Source organism: Podarcis filfolensis, assembly GCF_964270895.1.
Source record: "Podarcis filfolensis genome assembly, chromosome: 10".
Classification (NCBI taxonomy): Eukaryota; Metazoa; Chordata; class Lepidosauria; order Squamata; family Lacertidae; genus Podarcis; species Podarcis filfolensis.
The window spans coordinates 39,217,720-39,240,508 of NC_139612.1; the positions used below are offsets into that span (position 1 = coordinate 39,217,720).

A 22,789-nucleotide genomic window follows, 5' to 3' on the forward strand; every position below is an offset into this window, starting at 1 on the left:
ATAACCAGTTCCCTCAATGAGGGTTAAGACCAGTGTTTCCCAAACTTCGGTCTACAGCTGTTTTTGGACTACAGCTCTCATCATCCCTAGCTAGCAGGACCAGTGGTCATGGATGATGGGAATTGCAGTTCAAAAACAGCTGGAGACCCAAGAATGGGAAACATTTGTTTAGATGAAAGACAGACAGATCTCTCTCAAGTTCAATGCATGTAACTATTCTCTTATTCTGGGGAAGTCACACAATGAAATGTAAAAATATCATAAACATCTAATTTGCTACCTTCTATCTTCAACTGTTCACAGTAGTCTGGTCCTATAACAATCCATCTGTAGTTCTTTTCTCACTTTGGTCCTTAGCCAAGGCATCATTCATCAGTACCATAGAAGGAGTTGTTCCTATTGTTTATTCCAGGGTGCCCTCCAGAAGTTGTTGGGCTATAACTTCTGTCAGCCCTAGCAAGCATGGTTCATAGTCAGAGCTACCTCTTACTTATTCTATTGAATTTTGAATGAAACCAGTCCTACTGACATCCCCACCCCCACCCCCATTGAAGTAAAATAGCTTCCCTTTCCCCACCAATTTAAACAAGCAGTTTCTTCATACAATGTCAAGTCAAGCTTTAAGTTCACTGCTTCAGATTCCAAGTCCTCCATGTTCTAATTATGGTCAGTTAAATCCTAAACTCTAATTCTGGATGACAGTCAGGGACCCGGTCTTGGAAACTTTCCAAATACCATGTTCTGCTGACTTCAGCAAATATGAAGTGCTTTAAGAAAGGCCATGTTTGGATTCAGTATCTAAAAAGAATAAATTGTATGTAATCAACGTAGTCAGACCAAAAACATGCCTCATTTGATTTGTATCCTTCCACTAAAGTAAAGAGCTGATCACTGATTGTAATGAGTAAAACATCAGAATATAATTAAAGATGTTTAGCATTATTTTTACATTCAGGCTTTTCCACATATCAGTGCTCTCATATTTATCCTCATCTAAAATGTTCAGGCTATTAGATTTATAAAAGCTAAGACAATTTTAAATGACTCCACTGCCATTTCTTTTTTTGAAACAGAAACTATATACAGAGCGTTGTTTTTACAAACAGATTCATTTCTGTTCTGTGAATGCCTGAAGAACATCAGTCAGTTTAAATTAAAAACACTTGTGATACCATTTCAAATTAAAAACACTTGTGATACCATTTCATATATGTGGCTTAGGTGAAGGAAGAAAATTAAAATTATTTCATATTACACAGCCCTATCTAAATTAAATAACACTGTCACCCACATTTGCTTTTCTAACCAAAATATCTTGTAAGTATGCATATTCATTCTGTCTGTCCTGTTAGTATAGAAAGTTTTCACAGAAAGAAAGAATTGCTCAGTACTGCGATATGTGCCCATTTTTGACACTAGCCCTGAAATTAATAGTCATGACTAACTTGTGTCAATTAATTTAAATGGCTACACAGTTTTTAAAACGCAGAGGCCCAGAATAATATTTCAAAGGCCTGGATGAAAAGAAAGGTATTCACTTGGCACCAAAACTGAAAGGTGCCTCTGAGTGGATCTTAAGGTTCAAGTAGGTACATATGGGAGAGTAAGCAGAGAAGACAGGGTAGTGAGGAGTCTGGGCAATTTATATAAAATCCACAATTTATTTCAAACAAAGTTAACACTAGAAAATACCATCGAAGTACAAGCTGAAACATTTGAAGATAAGACTAGATTGATTTATGAATAAAGCCAGAGGTAGAACCTTAGCCTTATCTTGATTCATCTCTTTCTTTTTAACTTCCCATATTCAGTCTATTGCCAAGTTATGTTACCCTACCCCCCTTACATTATTGCAAACCTATGGTCATTTCTCTCTGCTCACTAGTGAAAAGTATGGTTTGTGCTCAGGTTTTCTCATGCCTTGACTACTGCAGCCTTCTTATCTCTGAATGCCATATGTCAGCCCTATTTCTATCCATAAGTTTATGAATAAAATAATTTATTTATTTTAACCAGGAAATCTTACTGGCTTACTGTTGGTTTATAAGTTAAATAGAACTTCAGAGTCCAATTTGCATGAATTCTGAAGCTTGCAAAGGTTGACTCATAATAGCTTGCTGTTATAGATTCTTTGTTGCAGGAGCTGATAGAATTGCCTAATGTGTTTATATAAACCCATACTTTTGGATTTACTTATTGTGCTTAGGTTTAAGAGAAGACTTATTGCCACTACAAGTTTGTATAAAATTTGCATTTTCTTACAGAACTTGTTGCAAGCACAACTTGAATAAACTTGAATTATTTCATCCATCTGGACTCTTAGCAAATTAAAACATGCGAAACTGATCTAGCAACAGGAAGCCATATGGCAGTGATTGATTTTCTTGAAGATTTCTCCATTCATTGCTCATACATGACTCAGCCTGGGCCACCGGACCTATAAATTGCCTTTGTCATTTATATCTTTTGCCGAATATATTCTGGAATGACTAACACTTACAATGTGTTCCAAATAATAAGACCTTTTGATCCTAGTATTTCATAACACCATTTCCACAGCTGAAGTTATCAGAAATATTGTGTAGCAGTATATACAATTATGGTAGCATTTGTAAATTTCCATTACTCAGAGTACTTGTCCTCTCCCCTGACATGAAACTGCATGCACAGGAATAACCCCTTATATCTCATATCTCTGTTTTAGACTGAGCCAAGCATCCAGGTAGCACAAATTTCCTACAGGCTGGTGCTACTTTGCAGGTTGGGAGGATGGAGGCATGTGCCTGAACCTTGGCTGCAACATTAGTTCCTCCCCGTGTGTAAATGGCTGGAGTCTTTCCAGGAGACCCCATATGACAGTTACCGGTACCTCCATTTATCTTTCCATCAAGTTGCTTTTGTGCAGAAAATGGTACAATTCCTGTGCCCTCTATTTCACATGAGGCATGAAGTCTTGATTGCCAACAACTTTCCACCACATGTGCATGTTGCAAAATGTGTTAGTGGTTCATGACGAACACCACATGGGATTCATGTGGTTCACTACACTGAAGTGATGCCATGTATTAAATTTCTGTTTGAGTGTTTGGACATTCTTTCAAAAGCCTAGTATGCCTGCGGTTTGTTTCTCAACAACCCTAATTGCTATGTGATACAATTCATTCATTCATTTTATTTTATTTTATTTTATTTTTTCTTTGGGAAGGAATAGCAGACTGGTAGAGATGGGAAGGTGTGCTTCCCCTGTTCGTTCCCCCCTATAGTGTTTTTGGGAAAAACTTTTAAACAAGCCATTGGCATATTGATTACAAAATTCTAACAAAGCAAAAAGCTCATATGACTCTTCCTATGTGATGTCTATAACAGCAAATGGGTAGAATGTATGCCTCAGGTGAACTCTTCAGCAATGTAGGCTTGATTACTAAATGTGCTGGAGAGTTTTAAAAGAAAGTATTAAGAGAAGTTCCTTTACATGCACAACACATGCACAAAGTATATTTTCAAATTTATTTGACTCTTCATCAGTTTTTCAAGAGCTGGCCAAACCAAAACAACACTGAAGCTCTTCTGCTAAAAACCAGACTTTTGTGAAAGATCCTCAGTATTTTCATTTGTGCAGCATCATCCTGCTTTTTGTGTGGAGAGGTAGTGGTTGGTGGGCGTGGTTTGGGAAACATCTGTTCTGCACCTCTGACCAATATGAGCTGTCGGTTTGCAGACTCAGACCGAAGGATATAAATGACAGAGAGATGATGGTACTGAGTCCACTTTAAATACAAATACGCTACAAAAACTTGCACTATCCAATAATAGTGACATGTGACCAAACATGCAGACAATCAGTTACAAATTTGCTCTTAAAACTATTGGAGCAAACAGCAACTGTACCACTATATATGATAAGTGTGAGAAGATGTTTTGATTAAACCACAATCTTCCAGTGCAGAGCTTTTGACTCCATATATGCTAACAAAGGATGTACTTAATGCACGTATTTTTATTACTGAATTCAGGGATGGGAAACTGTGGTCCTTCAGATGTTGCTGGACTCCAGTTCCCATCAGCTCAAGTCAGCCTTACCAATGGCCAGGGAGCATAGGAGTTGGAATCCAGCAACATCTGCCCCTCTGAGTCTTAAGAGGGTGGAATGAGAGTTTTGTTTGCAATAAAATTCAGTAATACATGGGTGGAGAGAAGAGAATCAATCAGGAAAAGTAGTTATCCACCCAAATTACTGGGCATTTAAGTAGATATTTAAACAGGCTCTCAACTCAGCTAAGCAAACCATCCAAGAATATTTTCATATTTGATCATTCAGTCCAGAGGGAATTTTAGCATAAATAATACGTTGTAAAAAGCTTGTTGATGGGATGTAGCAATGTTATCTTGTTCCACCCTTGCACACTAGGGAGGATGAAGTCTGGATAACAGTCAACTTGAATTCTTACAGCATAACAGAATTAATTCAGCCAGCATTCTGAGGCTCCAACAGCTAGAGCAAAGCAATAGTTTGTCTGGTGTGAAAAGCTATAGAAAATGAAGTCCCTATTCAGACACGCTAGTAATTTAGAATCTAGCAACAGTTTGGGATGTGAGTGAGATACGCCATACATAATGAAGTATATTCATGAAATGGACTGTGATTAAAACCCTCAAAACAGCACCATTTATCAGTGGACAATCTGAACTATTTCCATCATTAATGGGTTGGTTTTGAGATTTGCGAACAATGTCAGAAATGTTTGTTTCATTAAACTTGTTTCGGACATACACAATCAGTCCGTAGTAATGGATATTCTTTACCTGCAAGTCAAGGAAATTAAATTTTGATTTTACTGGCCTACTGAAAGCTAGGAATGACAATATTTGTCAATTTTTTGAGAACTGTATGATTCAAATTGTGATTAGCCAGTCATCTCTTTTGCTAAACAGATTTCTAATGGCACAGGATGGATGGTGAATGTTTTTCTAAAGGGGAGCTAATATTTGGGAGATCTCAGCTTTGAGAAGGTGACCTCTCCTCCAGCTGAGGGGAAGTGGTTGTTGAATGGTTACGGGTATATGTGTGTCATAATAGAAGCAGTTTATAACTGGAGCACAGAATTGGAGCCTAAACAGATATTACTTTAATAGCATAATTAGCAACCATATTTTTTAAATTGATAGTTGTGAAAGTGGGGTGATTTTTCATAAGGGTCATGGAAATTAGGGGAGGGCAGTTTTACACTTCCCTCCTCAGCTGCAATCCTAATGAAAATCACATACCTTAGCTTAATATTTAAATAACAACAACAACCAAGCATAGTTGGCAATCACACTATTAAAGTAATATCTTGTTTGCCCCTTTATTGAAGGCTAACAATATCTTGGGTTCTGTGTAACTCTGGGAATCATATGTAGGCAGGAGCTTTGCTGTTTGCCTCTCCCAACCAGCCAAATATTACAAAAAGCATCATAAATATATCTCTTCCAAAAAAACCCAACAACATCCAGTAGCTTCATAGCATCAAGGCCGTCAGCAGACCTCTTCAGAAGAATGTGAAGGACTAAGCAGATGGAATAAGTTTGGTGTTCATTGACTCCTTTTGAGTTCTGGTTTCAATTTAGAAGACAACTGATCAAAACAGAAATCTGTCCTGTTCCAGTAATTGTCTCAGAATTGTGTTTCTCTCATATAAATAAATGGTAGCTGTTCATTGCTGCAGTACACATCCCCTCCATTATTTATGACAATGTCATTGACATCTCCACTTACAGTACTTAAAACTGTGCTGAATTTTTAACAGGCCCAACTGAAAATTCAAAGCATACCCAAAGCTCTAGTTCAGGCACAGTGTCGCTTATTTAGAAGATACAGGTTGACTATATGATTGTAGAGATATTCATTTTCACATAAGGAAGTGAAAGGATAATTAACTTCCTAGAAAAAATTCACCAAAAACCCCAGACAGAGAAATAAAATTGTCAACTCAACAGGAAAAACAGTCATCATAGAAACTTAAAAAAAAACTAAAAAACTTTTGCTCTTTGATCCTTAACTTTTCCCACAATTTCTAAGTTTTATGGCGTTTTGTTTCCTTTACTTGGGATCTACTTCGTCGCCTAGATGTTTGACCTTTGCCCATTGCTTTGCTTCCTTTTCATGTCTAGAAAGCATCCAGTACACAAACATGTATATTTGTATTTGTCAATGAAGACTAAAATAGTTATATTTTAAGCAAACTAGAATAATTAAAAGCATTACTGTTAGTTCCAAATTAAAGCCAATGTTTGAAAATTTTAGAGTCCACATGCTCATATTTCCAAGTTACAACTCGTAACAACCAGTTTTATGTGGGCTGTGTAACCTATTGATTAGGAAATAGAGCGAATCATAATTTCCTCAAGAAATTATGAGTAGCAAATTTTGGTACTCAGAATTTAGATTTATCTGGATTTGTAATATAGGTCTGTGTCACCCAACCGTATTTTAAAAAAGGTAAAGGACCCCTGACCATTAAGTCCAGTCGCGGACGACTCGGGGGTTGTGGCACTCATCTTGCTTTACTGGTTGAGGGTGCTGGCGTACAGCTTCCGGGTTTATTATGATAGAACATTGACAAACTGGCATTTCCTTAAAGAGAAATGCCTGTGGTCTTGAATGAAAGGCAGTGTAAAATGGACGGAAAGCAAATGACTACCACTATTTCTTTCATGGTCTACCACCACAAAGACCCTGTTTTTCAGCTGACCTATTCTCAGCTCAACTCTCTCTCTCCTTATTTTCCTTGTTGTTTTCGACAAGACTATCATACAGATACTATCACAACAATGACAAAATTATAGTGTGACAGGAGAACTCAGTAACTATGTTGGTGCTGATACCCAAAAATAGCTTAAGTTGTCATTGTGAGCCAGCATAAACAGACATTTTATGAAGCAACATTTCATTTTGCTCACCTAAATCAGAGCACTGCACAACTCGAAGATGGCACTGGCAGCGGAATGGACATACTGGGCCTTGCAGTGGAGGATAAGTATCTGGAGCATCTGTAGTTCCAGAACCTGCTTCATCTTCAAGCATAAAATCAAACAAGCCTTTTTGGTGGAATGGCTTAGCCAAGCAAAGTGGCAGGAGTAGAAGGAAGAAAACGGCTACCTTCATGGTTTAGTTCATCTATTCAAGGTGGCAGCTGTGAATCTAGAAGTCAAAAAAGAAGAAGCAAAGATTTTTAAATTGGTGGCATTGTGTTCATACTCATATCTTTCACATAATTATAATCGAAACAGTTTTTGGTGGAGTTGTGCTGAAGTGTGTAAATGCGATGATAAAGGTAAAGGTAAAGGGACCCCTGACCATTAGGTCCAGTCGTGGCCGACTCTGGGGTTGTGGCGCTCATCTCACTTTATTGGCCGAGGGAGCTGGCATACAGCTTCTGGGTCATGTGGCCAGCATGACTAAGCCGCTTTTGGCAAACCAGAGCAGCACACGGAAACGCCGTTTACCTTCCCGCCAGAGCGGTACCTATTTATCTACTTGCACTTTGACGTGCTTTTGAACTGCTAGGTTGGCAGGAGCAGGGACCGAGCAACGGGAGCTCACCCCGTCACGGGGATTCGAACCACTAACCTTCTGATCGGCAAGTCCTAGGCTCTGTGGTTTAACCCACAGCGCCACCCGCGTCCCAATAAAGCATTACCCAGATATAATTTATGTAGAAAACCAATAAGTATTTATAAAACAGAGATTCACAGAGGAACACAGAGTCAGTTCGGTGCACAACTGTCTGGATAGTTTGATTTGACTTGTATTTAGTAACAAACAGTTGTGTTAGGATTCTGCACAAAAATTAAGGGAAGAATTATTTGCCAGTTCTTAGTCAAGATAGCAAATGGACTGAATTGGGTTTTTCCCATTGTCACGATTAGCCTGAGGCTGTGAAACATATGATAGTATTGGGAAGGGAGGGATAATATTCTGTAGTTGATTTTTTTTAAAGCCCAAAACTTGCCAGGCTAGCAATATCATGTGAAAGGAACCTTTAGTTGCTTAAAGTAAATCCTGTAAAGCATTTTAAGGGAAAAGGTTCAACTTTAAGTTTGTTATTTTTGGCTTTCTTGTCTGTATATCAAAATATAGCCGAATTTTAAACCATCTGCCATAGTACTACAGGTGCCCTTTAAACTGATAAAAAAATGACAGCCAGGCACCTTACATCTAATTTTGACATTCAGCTGGATGGCGTTCACCTGAAGTTTCAGGTATCTCAAGGGGGGTGGTACAGGAAGAGGCAGGGCAGGACCTTGAAGCTCCTCTGCTGTTGTTTCTTGACTCAGATGCAATAACAGAAAGGATTGGGCTATCTCTGCTGTTTCGTAGTTGTGTGCAATTCCCCCCCCCCCACAAGTTTTGTTTTTCTATAGTACATTTTTAAACTCAACAACATAGCCTCACAGATGTATGCTGCTTATTGTCAGCACCCTTAGGGCTAATTCATGTTACGATGACCACTCATACCATTGTGGCTCAAATGCTCTTTCCTCATATCTGGATCCCATCCTATACCAGTAACATCTGTCAAAAGAAACCACACAGGATGAACTGATGACACAGTTATTTCCCACACTAGCACTGCCAGAGTGGCATTGGTATGGAAAGAAACCATGTCATCTACTTGCTTGCTGTTTATAATTATTGCTTACACCATAAAACCCTGCTGTAGGGAAACAGCCCCCAGCCTGCATTGTCAATATAGAAAATCAGCCCAGTAAGGAGGGTTGCAACTCATCCTGTATAATACAGGATTGCCCCATGTTTTAATGCACAATTTAATATCCTGTGTTGATTCAATACAGGACATCGTTTGTCCTGTATTTCCTGCATGTCTGTCCTGCTCTCTTGTTCTTGCTCTTTCTTGGCCAAGTTGGGGACCCTCTCCAAATGACTGCCTCCGTTCCTACAGGGAAGGCATTGCTGGCTTGGATGGAGAAACCGGCTCTTGCTTCTTTCCTTTCTTTTTTTCTCATCGCTCCCTCTCTCATCCCGCCCCCAAGGATGAGCAAACAATGGGCCAAGGCTTTCATGTTGCTGCTTCCAATTCCCTTCAGCTCCAGGGTGGGTTGAGGCGGTCTTCCACAGAGCTGCAGCCTGGGAGTGCCAGGCCTTGTTTCTCAGGGAACAAGAGGGTCTGAGTGGGTTTGGTCAGTGTAGACTAGAAGCCCCAGTTCTGAACATAATTATCTGCATGATATTTGAGAGAGGAGGGTGGAGGAGAAGTAGCTCCCCAGAAGGCTTGCTCCCCACCCCCTAATATTTTCTCTCTCTTTCAGAAATTTAACATACTCCTCATCAGAATATGCCCACCCCATTTGCTTATTTTTTTGCCCCAGCCTACATACAGTAGTGTATGTGTGTTAAAGGTCATGAATTTAAGCTCTGGGTAGCAAAGCACAGACATATTTACACATCCATGTGCATGTGACAAATCCCAGAGGGGTTGTCCTGTTAGGCTGCAATGTAATGGATTGTGCTGAAGTCATTTCAGCACCAGGTGTGGGGGGACTTCACCCATCAATCTTGTCCTCATCCTGTCCTGTATTTTGCCAAAACAAAGGTGGTAACCCTACTAGTAAGGCACCATGCCCCAAGTTATAAGGCCTCTATTGGAAGGCTCTTACAACTTCATGGAGAACAAGCAGTAATGATATTCCACTGTGCATCCCCACAGATCATAGCTAACTGTAGGCTCTTTCTCCCAGCATGAACCAGGACAAAATCTTTTCAGTTTGCCATTATGAGAATGAGGATGACAAAGCTACTGTAGCAGAAGTTCTGTAAGATGGTTGCAGGTTTGTAGATCTCTTTGTAGTGAGAATGGGAGCAGAATTTTTAGTACTGAACTTTACTACTGAAGTCATTTGGGTGGTATTTTTATTTTTCTATGTAGGTGCGTGTGAATTAAAGCACAACACAATGAAGCAATGAACTTGGTTTTATTTTGACCTTAACCTTCCTCAAAGGAGTTCTGGTTTCCATATCATATATACCCTCCCCACCCCCCCAATATATTTTATTCTCATGATAGCCTTGTGAGGGAGGGAGGTTAGGCTGAGAGATATTAACTGGCTCAGAGTCACCCAGTGAGCAAAAATGTGGACCCATGCCTCCCTGATTCAACCCAACACTTTAGAATGATACTTCACCACACTGGCACACAGGTCTCGAAGTCTATTAACTCTACTTGAAGTTAAAAGACCTTGGCATGTTTCCAGATTAATAGATTAATTATCTAATCCTGAGGAGTATCATAAGGGACAAATGTTCTAGCAAATCCAAATGTGAAACATAAAATAACATAAATGGTATTTTATTTCTTCTCCCAGTTAATCAGGCAAAAGGATGGTTTATATGAGCTCTTATTCTCCTGTTGCTAAAATGTTACGATTTTTTGAAAATATTTCTGTGCCTTAAATTAGAGTCTAGAATGAAGTCTGTAAGGGTTTTGTTTCGTTTATGAAACCTGTAATATTTTTTGGTAAATAATCAATTGATCCTATCGGCCATTAGGATTCTCACTTTAGGGGCATAACTGGCACATGAAGAATGTTGTGGTAATTCCATGTACGGTAAGTCATTGTTGAAAGATGATTTACAAAAGAGGCACATCCTTTGCTTATGTCACTTATGTCACAAGTGATGACCCACATAATGTAAAAGGCATTTTTAAAAACCCCTGATTAACAATGATATTCTGAAAGATCTCAAAGGAACTGAAGTTCAAAGGAACTTCAAAGGAACTTAAATAAATCTGATGAACATAGCAGCCTAAAATAAATGAAAAAAACTCTGTGTCTGCCAACTAACAATGGGCCTTATCCTTCAGTAATTGCTGGAGTATTCCTTCCACAACTATTCTGCAGCTGCAGAGAGAAAGCCCTATTGAACCTTGTGAGACTTCCTTTGAGTAAACATGCATAGAACTGTGCCATGTATTAGTTCAAACAGTTATTTCTGAGAACAGCAAATAAGGCTTGAGGTTATAGTGATTCTTTTATCGGATCAACTAACAGACAATTGTAAAAGGCATGTAAATAAAAACCCCAGAATAGCCAGAAAAAAGATATACAGACAAACAGCAAAATAAACAAACCATATGGGGAGAAGGATTGTAAGATGATGCATATATATTATATTGAAGCTGGGGATGGGTGGGGTGATTTAATTCTATACTGAATTATGCTGCGGTATTTCTTTCTAGGAGTTCAAATCTTACACAGCCTGATCCATAAATCAGTTGATCCAGAGTCCTAGGACTGAATGTTTGGCATAACTAGTTTGCAGAATAAAAAGATGTCTATACCATTTAGAAAATGGAGAGAATAAGGACTTTTCTAAAAAGAGAACTAAAGCTCTATCTCAGTTTCATCTACTTCAACAGCAACTAATATACTGCATTTCTTTTCATAGCAAATACTTTTCTTAGAACAGATGAGGTAAAGAACATTCTACAGGGCACATTCAAGATTTTGAAAGCATGTTTATTTCCATTTTAAAACTGTATGGAATGCCTGCTTGTTTATCTTTAGTTTTTCCAGTCAAGAAACTTCTTGTCTTAAATATGCAATCGCTGTTTACATATGCAATATACCACTCTGCAGTGTTTAGAAAGATGTCTGCTACTCTGGGCAAAACATTCCTCCACCACCCCTTTAACTTAAAACAAACCTTCTGGTTTTCAAACTACAAAACATGAAGTTTCTGTTTTCCTCCTACAACATCATATACTTCAAACTTTGCATTAGAGCAAGAAAATGCACAGCTGGAAAACTCGGAACATACAAATCCTTACAAAAATACAAAGAAATGGCCCCAAATGTAAAAGAATGCTAGGAAACGTCCACAGTTCTCTAGAATGCTCCCAAATAATGCAGATATAACAGTACTAAACATCTCTTTTAAAGCCACTTCTTTCAGGCTCCCTGTTTCTCCTAGCTTTTACTGAAGTTTTACTGTACCGGAGCAGAGTTCAGGATAGTTATTGAAAGCCATACCTTTTAATCCAGGGATTTGCAAAAGGCGCCCTCAGAGCTGAGATGCAATTAAACTGAAATATTCAAGCCAGGCAGAAGAAGGTGCAGGTGTGGAAAGGAGGAGGGGTAGATTACTGCTCAGTTGTCTGTCACTTGGTGGAAAACCCTCCTGCGTCTTCTATTCCATAGCACAGTTAAAAAAGTAAGGTTTCCCTCAATGAACAGAATCCAAGCTGACACCCACAGTAGATCATATGGTAATGATATGTCTCCTGTATTGTAGCCAGAAACTTTATCAGCCCCCTTTTTCCCCTTATTTCTTTTTCATGTGTTCAGGATCCTAAGTGCTTTTACAGATCAGCACAGAATGCTTTGCTTGATGCCATTTTTTTTCTTATTTCCGTCATTTTCTTTAAAAATCACATTTTCAGTTAGATGGCTTTCTAACTTTGAGCGATCATTTTCTTTCGTGGAAGAAAAATGTCTAGAGAGAGCGAGAGAGGCTTCTGGTTTACAGTAGTGTATGAAACCCAAGGAAGTGGAAGGAAAGTAATCTCTCAAAGTTAGTAAAAAAAACAAAACCACAGATTTACAGGAGAAAATAAATGAGTTAGCCTTAAGTCAAATATTTCTGCAGGTACCTTTTGGTTTACAATAGGAATAAAGTAAGCAAGCAGACATGCCTTTGCTGTGCATACATAATCCCATGATTTTGTACTTTAAAAAAAACAAGTAGGACTGGAACTTGCAGTCTGTATCTTTATTAAGATACTAACGCACAGTGTAATCCAGTATATGTCTATTCAGATGCAAGCCCCAATGTGTAAAATGAGGCTTGCTTTCAGGTAAATGGGTATAAGATTGCAACCTTTTCTGTATGACACAGAAATGTATCATACTGACAATTTTAAAAGTGCAGAATAGAAATAAAAAATACAAATGGGAGATTTTTAATAATACATTTTTACTTGTTTTGTGATCCAGGATTGCAACCGTTACATGAAACATTTTGTACAGATGTTGCACTGTGGCTTCTCAAACTATACAGGAGTTATACATATATGCTCTAGTGACGTCACCTACAGTAACTGGTGGTTAGAGCAGCCTATAATCCCATGTATGCCTTGGAGTCAGGCCCATTAAACTCAGTGTGAGTTACTTCTAAACAAACTTGCATCAGACTGGGATACAAATGCCAAATGAACACATGGAGCTTCCTTCTGTTCTTACCTTTTCTGCTTAAAATATGTGGGTTTGAGTTGCCATGTTTAAACTTGTAACTTTCTCCCTTCCCTCAGGCTGCAACCAGGTGCAAATGCAGTGTCAGTTAAAGGCTTTTTAGGAGAGAGATAAGTTATTAGACTCGTAAGAGACTTTTAAATCTTACTTGCTTTGTATTCCTGATTGAACACCAGAGACCTAAAAGTCATTAAGTTTGTTCTCATTCCTTCCTACCAAAGGTAGGATTTAAGAACAAGTCACATTTAGCACGACTTGATTGCAGTATAGGGTTCAAATCAAGGGCGTTGTTTTAAATAAGGCATGCTACTTAAAGTAATATTTTAGAAGTGCTATGAGGATTACTTATCCATCTTTTTAACAAAGCTGAGTCAATTTAGGCATTCCAGGGAGCTGATAGTCCCTTTGTGCTACCCACTGAGAACAATAGTTGGCAATTCTTTCAGATGAGACATTGTGGTGTACATGATTGCTTTTGCCCTTATACATTTCAACCGTCTAGCAGAAACTAATCCTATTCAGATGAGCCACTCTTAGGTTCACTGACATTGCGATGGCTTCTTAGCAATTTCAGGTATTCAAATCCAGGTCACTTGCTATGTCTGGTGCTCGGAAATGTTTGAAGCAAGACTTTTGATTGACAGAAGGTCAGGCAGTGGGTCAGTTCTGAACCTCCTCAATTGTCACTTTTCCTTTAGGTTCTCTTTAACATCTTCCAGCAAAATTCTTGCACAAATAACTGAACTTTCTATGTTACATGTGCAAGTTATTCTCTATTTAATGGGGCCTTTTCCCAGGAAAGAATGGAGTTTGAACAAATATCCTTCCTACCTCCTACTTTGCTCAGCCCTTGGAGCACTGAGCCCTTGGCGCACTTTAAGTGTGCCTGAACTGGGACATTGACTCCCTAGCCTTCCCGCTAGTAAGTAGAGCAACACTGTCAGTGATGGTTAATAAAGAAGTATTCGATAGTTGCCTATGATGGAGGGGCTCATAGCATTAACACCCTAATAAAACCTTGCTTCTTTCATAGCCACAGCCTTGGATCCCAACAGAAATCAGGCGTGGCTCTAATTCTCAGCTGCCCAGCCTACTTCTTGCTTCTACATCTCAAACACCTCAACTCTGGCTTTGGTCCTTCTAACAAACAGGCAGTTGAAGAAAGGGGGCCCAACCATTTTCTGTCTGGCACAGAGGCACTTCCTTTGTTACCTTAATGACCCATACTTAGTGGGCCATTACCAAGAAGCTGGCTTGGCTATTCCAGCTATTGAATCCTTGTTGGATCCAGGAGTTAGAAGAAACACATACAGCCTACTCAACTCCCCCCAACTCACAACAATACATTAGAATCCACAGTTGCATTTAAACTGACCAGCCTATGTGTGTGTGGTGAAGCTGGGAATATTTGTCAGAGTTCCTGGAATTTTCCAACTCTTTTGGAGAAAGCCCCCCAAAGGAAATTCTCTTAAAAAAATATATTTTCTAATAATATTTTCTTATCCGTTAGTTACTGTTGTTTGATCTACCTTCTCTTCCATGTATTGTCAGTGAATAAAACTATGATTTAAAGCGATGGGAAACACGTTTTTTTGAAAAGTGTGTGTTTTTGAACCCTTATATTGTGGGGTTTTCTTTAAGCATTTGTGTTTCTTGGGCTGCCTTTGTATTTTATTTTTATTTTTTTACTGTGTTTATTTGGAGAATCATGCCTGATTTCAGGGGGTTACATGCAGGATGGGGGGGAAGAGAAAAATGTCTGAGCAGGGTTGTAGGAGTAAGAATAAATGCATAGAGTGGAGGGATGAAGGTAAGTGGGAGCCCTTGTTTGATGGTCAAATGGACATGGGCCGAGTTCATTCTCCAAATATATTTATATATATTTTTGCAATATCACTTTGTGCTTGCATTGTGATAAAATGGCTAAAGTATTGGTCATAGATAGACCAGGGAGACCCAATATCAGAGCACTGCTCAGTTCAAAGCTTGCAGGGAGGCTATAGAGACAAGTCATCTCTCCTCCTAACCCACCTAATAGAGTACGTGTGATGATTTAGAAGGGAGATCATATAAAGGTAAAGGGTAAAGGACCCCTGGACGGTTAAAGCCAGTCAGACTTGACTGTGGGGTTTGGTGCTCAGCTTGCTTCAGGCCGGCGTTTCTCTGCAGACAGCTTTCTGGGTCAGCATGACTAAACCGCTTCTGGTGCAACGGGACACCGTGACAAGTGCCAGAGTGCACAGAAACACCATTTACCTTCCAGCTGCAACAGTACCTGTTTATCTACTTGCACTAGTGTGCTTTCGAACTGCTAGGTTGGCAGAAGCTGGGACAGAGAAACGGGAGCTCACTCCGTTGCGCAGATTCTAACCGCCAACCCTCCAATCAGCAAGCCCCAGAGGCTCAGTGGTTGAGACCACAGCGCTACTCGCTCCTGTCCTGAATTCCTTGGGGGAAGTGGGGGATAATCAGTACTTTTTTTCTGGGGGCCCGCAGGGGTACACATACCCCTATACATTTTATGAATCTAAGTTTGGCCTCATTGAGGGGCAATATTTCAATAAGAGTAGGAAAATGAGAGTACCCCTAAACATTTTTTAAGAAAAAAAGCACTGAGGATAATCTTTTTTAAAAAATGTGTTGTTTATCTTAAACTACTCCTCCCTCCATGGCCCATTGTGATTTCTATAGCAAGTGAAGAGATGCCTCATAATGGTGCATGTGCCATATGAAATAGAAGCTGGGAGGACAGAGAGGCATTGTTGCTTTTTACTAATTGTTATCACTCCATTTTGTTTCACAGGTCTTAACTAAAGCAAGTAGTATTTTTCTCCTGCAGTCCTTTCAAAGTCCTCAGGAAGCATCTTAAGAATGTTTCAAATTGAGAAAGTAAAGTTACTGATGTTAACACAATAAAACATGCACAAAATGTTTCCATTAAAAATACTGGAGACAGCAGAAAGGTTCTACATTGGCTGAAATATTATTTGGACCTCAAAGGGAAGGTTTAGTCTGTCTGGAAACTTTTTTATAGCTTCTCCTGTGAAATTACATCTGAAAAGCTCTTACTCAAAAATGAGACCACAAAATGTACTTGTGTTTATAATTAAAGCACTGAGGATAGTTAAACTGAATTGGTTTGTATTTCAGGTCTAACTTTGTTCTAAGAATGTATTTTATTTCATCAAGGAAAAATAGAATTGTGTTATTGCTTTATGACAAAGCTTTGCACAACTTTGATTCGTATAGCTTGGGGACATATTAGTTTAGTTTAAGACTTGTGTGGGCTTGTTTGATGTAAGAATTCTCTCCTATAAGAATTCTGCCTCCACTATATAAAAAAGTGGATTTTGCTAACTCTTGTTCTTCCCACCTGGTTGTGAGCAAAGAGATTTTTTTTTAAATGTTACCTGACGGACAATAAATACCAGATTTTGATGTGTGGAAAGAGATAAGCCATTGATGGGGGTGTCCCAATTGGAGTTCTGTCCACCAGACATCTTCTAAACCTCATAAACTCCCTGCTTCCATAGGAACCTGATTTTAAGATTAGTCTCAGAGGTCTTGTTATTTGTCCTGTCCATACATGGGATCAGCATGAGACTCAAGGCCTTCTTGGTGGTGGCACTGAGATAATTCTAGAATCTGTAGTGGATAACTTCTGAGTTCCCTCTTTGTCCATCTTTAGATTAGGAATGAGCAAAAAATCACCTCTCCAGTCTTCATGTTATTTCTGGGTGGCAATATTAGGGTGGGGAGCATTTTGCCAGATATTTTCTGGGGAGAAGTGGAATCCCAGTTTGGATGAGAGTGAAAGCAAAAATGCTCAGAAAACTCTCTTCTGTTCAATTTTGGCTCTATTAATCTCAAATGAAACTCTCTTGTTAGTTTATATTGGTGGCTGAATGGGATAATAGAGGAAGACTGGAGTAGAGGTCAAGCCTGTTGCTTAGAGAAGGCTGGGATCCATTGTGTAGCCCTAGTGCAAATGCGAAACTCTGTGAAACACCTAGTGATGCGGCTCAGTGATTCTTAAATCTCATCTCTTCTCCATCTGCTCATCTCATCACACACACACACACACACACACACACACACTTCAGTTCCATAGCTACTTTATGAAACGGCTCAATAGCAGGTGTTTGTTTCTGAGGCAGGGACAGTTTCCCATTCTAGATTCACCTTATACCTTGTAGGGAGCTTGCAACTAAATCCAAATTGCTGCTGCATTTGTTTAACAGAATATGAGACAAGGCTCGAAGGGGGAAATTGGTATGAAATCCTTCAAAATGTTCCAAGCATCAGCTTCTCGTGCAGATTAAGTTATATTATCCACACTGTATAAATCTTTTTGGGTAGAATGGGAGCTTTGTAGTAGAAGATCCCTCCATCTTTCATGTAAGTGACTGCAAGCAAATGTTCTGTCATGTGGAAGGTGATGCAACAGGGAGCAATTTAAAACATTCTCCTCGTGGTGGCTACTTTCCTATACAAAAGCCTTTTAAAAGCACAATATATGTGGGTACAGAAACATCCCAGGGATGGGGTACACATCGTCCTCTGGTTGTTTTGGACTCCAAATCCCATGAGCCCCAGGCAGCAAGATCAATGGCCAGGAATTATAGTTGTTGTTGTAGTCCAACAACAGAGATTCTCCATCCCTCCTTTATCCTACACTCTTTAACAATTGGAATGCTTCTTGTTACTGCTCACAACCACCATTATCTAATTTCCAAATGAATCCATTGGTAGTTTGGGACTCTCACGTGAGCTACAATGGCCTATGAGTAGATGATCTGAACTTCTTTCGTTCCTCGTCTGTCAGCTAGGTATATCCATCACAAATCTTTCCTTAACTTTTTGTTTTAACATAAGGTGGTCTTTTAGCCTCCAGATTTGACTCAGGAGCTCCTGGGTTTGGCAGATGTATATATGACTTACTGAACCTGACAATTTCGTCTCGCTTTATATTTCTGCAATGTGTTAATCCCTTACCCTTTGCCAGCCTGAGGCTTGCAATAGGGATCTTTGTTTCTAGTGAGCTTTGCTCATCACTGTCTAGGAGTACATTATGTGAACTGGTTCCACAGGTTCCATCTGTGGAGCATGATATTTTAAGGCAAGATGGTGGGGAATCTGTGACCCTCTAGACATTGTTGTACAGCAACCCTCACCAACCCTAGCCAGCATGGTTAATAGTCAGGGGTGGTGGCGATTGTAGTCCAGCGATGTCTGGAGGGCCACAAGTTCCCCATCCCGGTTTCAATGGAAACTTTGCCTCTTATATCTACCTACTTCAGATTTGCAATAAGGTCAGCTGTCTTACAAGCGTCTGAAAATAAATGATCTGGAAGCAATTTTCTGTACAGACATCAAGAGTGAAATGATTGGCAAACAAACATTTCTTCAAAGCTCTTTCTACGGACTGTTGATAATGAAGACTGAACAATTTGCTATCTGTTTTGAGGTAAACATAAATGTCTTGATCAAAATCTCTGGAGGCATAAACAAACAGAGAAGCAAGATCCTGAATAGCATTGGGGGTGGGTGGGGGAGATGGCATGTAGATGTTATTGACAGCAGAGAGCTGGACATTTCACCATCTGCCTTGAGCTTGACCATCAAAGTAAGAAAAGTATTGGGATAGACCCAGCTATGATCAGTCATTTCCAGAAACCCTTCCAGCTGATTCTACTGAAGGGCTTTTTGAAATCCACAAGGACGGAATAAATATAAATAAAAATCCAGACTTGAGTTTTGCAAGATTTCCTAGTACTGTCTTCCTGTAAATAAAAACAACATTACAGTTGATGTAATCCTGCAACACAGTTCTAGCAAAGACCTTCATAGCAACGATGTCTGTTAAGCAAATTATTTTTCAATTCTTACACACATTATTTTCAGTGTTTGAACAGGGCTGTTGTCTGTTTTGCACCACATTACTTTCATGTCTGCCATACCTACATCCACAAGTATGTACCTTTCAAACCACAAAGCCACAGAAATTGCCAAATGTATAGACTTGTTGAACCCAACCACAAAAGAGTAGACACAAATTTATTTTAGGGCTACAATTTTTGTGTGTGTCTGAATCAGTTATGTGATTATCCTTTGTCCATATATTTTTAATTTTAATTTGTGCTGAAGATCCACACAATCCGTAGCCTACCAATCCACATTCAACCAACCAGCCACGTAAAGCAACCCACCAAGGCCTTCCAATACTGCAAAACATGGCAAATGATATGGCTGGTCATCTGTGCTTTGCTAGTTGGGTAACAATGGTGCAGGTTTGATATGTTTTGTGTGGATGTGCAGCTTACGCAGGCTCTCCAAGTGGCAGCAACCTCCTTTCTCAAGGTGCCCGTCTGCTCCTTACTGATAGAAGTAATTAGGATCAGCATGTGAATGATATGCAAAGGGTAGGGTTACAGAATCATTATGGAAGTTGGAACTTTTTTTGTAGTATTCAGGTGATCTGCTATAAAGGGAGCACAATCAGTAAGCAAAGTCAATGAGCATTCTCACAGGTTTCTGGACAGTTGTGGCACATAAAGTGGGGCGGAGTGGGGCAGAGCAGGAGATGAATGGAGTGTTTTCAGGCTTTTTCAATGGGTTTCAATTATACGTGATTTCATCAACGTGAGGAGTGCCTCGGAACGTAAACCCCACGTAAAACGGGGGAGGCCTGTAATAGATTTTGTAGATTACAAGTTAGTGGGATCATGCAGTAAACTCCATGGTTTAAACCATTGCACATCTGTGAAATTTCCCTTAGCATGTTCCTGTTCTGCTATAAATACTTTGCCTGGTTGGTACCAGTTTTTAATAGAAATTAGTCTTGTTACATCATTATAATAGTGTTTAGTATTTTGTACATTTATCCATCCTTTATTAACGTCAAGAAGGTAAAGGGGGGATCATTCTGCACAGAACCATTATTCAGTAATATAAATTTTGTTATGGTCGCTTCCCAATTGTGTAATGTTGTGTAATTCAGTCTCAATGAGATGTTAATAAACAAAATATTATTTGTGATAGAATGTTAATTTTAACTCTGGCTGTTCTCCTGAGCCATGGTAGATTATTAATCTTTTGTTTATAATCTTTTTCAATTATGATTATTAATATATTAAGATTATACTCTGTGACTGATTTGAGGTCAGGATAAGTATCCAGCTGGCTTGTCTTTCCATTGTAAATTGCATTCTGTTTCAAATTGAAGTTACTGCTAATCATTCTTACTTATCTAAGTTTATTTTGTAACCAGATGCTTTGCTGAATAAAAATAGTGTCCATTGGTTGTTTGAAAGAGTTAATTGGGTGGGTCAGGGTTAAGGCAATAGCATCTGCATGCATCATCTTAAGTTCTATATGTCCAAATTTAATTCCAGAAATGTTCTTTGTTGTTTCTGATTGAAATTGCATATGGTTCCAAGAAAAGAGCAAAAAACAGAGGAGCAAGTATTGTGTGTTTTTACCTGGAATGGACTGATGGAAGCTGGGAGCCAAAAGGCAATGCTTTGAAAAGTAAAAATAAAAACTGTTATAAAATATTAGAAAATGACATATTAACGATGACTATTTGGGTAACTACTTTAAAAGTTCAAGCAAACTATGTTTTTTCCATTCTAACAAACAAGAGCAAGTTTAGCATCCAAAAAGTAGAAGAAGCTGTTTTGGGAAGACAAATGGAGAGGATGATTGATAAAAGGGTAGAAAAAGCCTGTAATTCACTAACCACTTAAGCTGACATTCTTGTACTGAAGCTGGCTTTAATGCTCTTGAAGACCATAGTGGAAGACAGCTGTCTTAAATTAGAAGCCTAATGCTATCGGCCAGATTTAGCTGCAGAGGTGTGCACAGACGTATACAGCACTTTTGGCCTTGAAAAGGTCCTTGCTATAGATGCACAAATGAATTGATAATTTGGCACAGGATAACAGATGACCTGCCAACCTTATCTCCATTTGTGTTAAAAAATTACCATAAGTAGCACTTTCATTCCAATGTAGGTTTCCAAGGAATGCACTAATGGAGGGAGTGTAGGCCCTCATTGAGCATGGAAAGTGAAGTGATGTTATACACCTGAAGGGGTTTTCACTTATCCTGTTCTCCTGACAATGTGCATCTCTCAAGCTCCACTCCTGGAATCACGCATGACATCAGCCCCACTTCTGACACATTGAGCATGGATATCTAAAGAGGGAAGCATGCTTACATAGAGTTCTACACACATTGGTTTCCACATGGTCTGGATCCCTGCCACAACCAGGGTTCCACATCATGTGGAAACATATGTACATGGCCTCTACATATGCACATGTGCCCTCCTCAGATGTCCACGCTCAATACATAGAGTTGGAGTCAGGGAGATGCATCACATTGGGGATGGTGTCCCCACCTCCTTAATCTCATGGAATGCCCACACATATAATACATGAAGGGGCCTATAGTTGTGGTTAGTTTTAGCTCTTTTGTGATCTTGGGGTTTTGCTATCCTATGTACAGTCCTATACAGCTCTACTCAAAAGTAAGATACATTGAATTCAATGGGAATTACCCCCTGGTATTTAGGACCATAACGTTCGTCCTACTGAAACTGAAGTCACTTTAGTTACCTTGCAATTTTTATTATTATCTCATTGTTAGGTATAACAGATGAAGCACACATGAAACTCTTTAAAGGCACTTTCATGGCAAAATGATATAACTTATACTGAAAGCTCTACTCATTTTTTGCTGAGAAAGGAATTCCAGACATGAAGACTGAATGCCTAAGAATGCCTTTCTCAAATATGCTGTATGAAAGTTCATAGCTTTAATTCATTTAAAGTTTTTGACGACCAAGTTTGTGTATCTTTAAAATAAGGTTATAACAGCTGTTTTTCTTCTATTTCAGGCACCTACCCAAACAGCTCATTAATCCAAAGTATACAGAAGTCAGCAGGATTTACCCCACCCCCATCTGCCTAATTTAATTCAGTGAACAATAGATCAGCATCCTAGAGCAGTTTCACAAGGTATGACATTGATAAAGCATCATTGGATAAAACTACAAATTTCAATCTGGTATACAGATATCTAAGATTTTGCACTAGAACAGCAGGTTAAAGGCCTTTCCACACTGACCTTTTACAGTGGCATTAGTGAGGAGTGCCAGACACTGCCCATAATTAGTATATTTGTGTTTTTGTAATGGATGAGACCCTAGTCATAGAACTTTTCTCAATTTGGGCTCAACCTGCCATAAATGGAAGGCAAAAAGTGCACTAGCTCTCCAGTAATAGGAATATGTAGCCAAAGGAACAGGTGGTCTGCTGAAAATTTACTCTTAAAAATGTCAGATCAAACAGCAACCATACCTTTATAAATGGTAAGTGTGAAAAGGTCCTAAGTCCTACAAGTTGCCTGTTCTTGTACAACTGTGTTAGGGTCACTGGGGAATGAACTGGGAGCCTCAAAATTTCTGAAGCTGGGCATCACATGAGAGGTATACTGGGGTGTATAGGTTCTCAGGCCTCAGAGCCCCCCTCAAGTG

General features: G+C 39.2%; 1 protein-coding gene and 1 long non-coding RNA gene across 4 annotated transcripts in view; one reads left to right on the forward strand and one right to left on the reverse strand.

The window, feature by feature from the left end:
* Positions 1–12,536, reverse strand: part of DCN (decorin) — a 29,979-nt gene extending 17,443 nt beyond the window's left edge. The window contains exons 1-2 of the mRNA XM_083573479.1: positions 12,031–12,536; positions 6,940–7,180 (exon numbers count right to left, since the gene is read on the reverse strand). Of these exons, the coding sequence (XP_083429605.1) occupies positions 6,940–7,144 (205 nt within the window). The 5' untranslated portion in view covers positions 7,145–7,180; positions 12,031–12,536. The remainder of the gene's footprint in view (positions 1–6,939; positions 7,181–12,030) is intronic.
* The window catches only part of LOC310743323, a 183,655-nt gene that overhangs the window by 62,711 nt on the left and 98,155 nt on the right, over positions 1–22,789 (forward strand). For all 3 annotated transcript variants that reach the window (XR_014538944.1, XR_014538945.1, XR_014538946.1), the window contains exon 3: positions 22,151–22,271. This is a non-coding gene — a long non-coding RNA (uncharacterized lncRNA). The remainder of the gene's footprint in view (positions 1–22,150; positions 22,272–22,789) is intronic.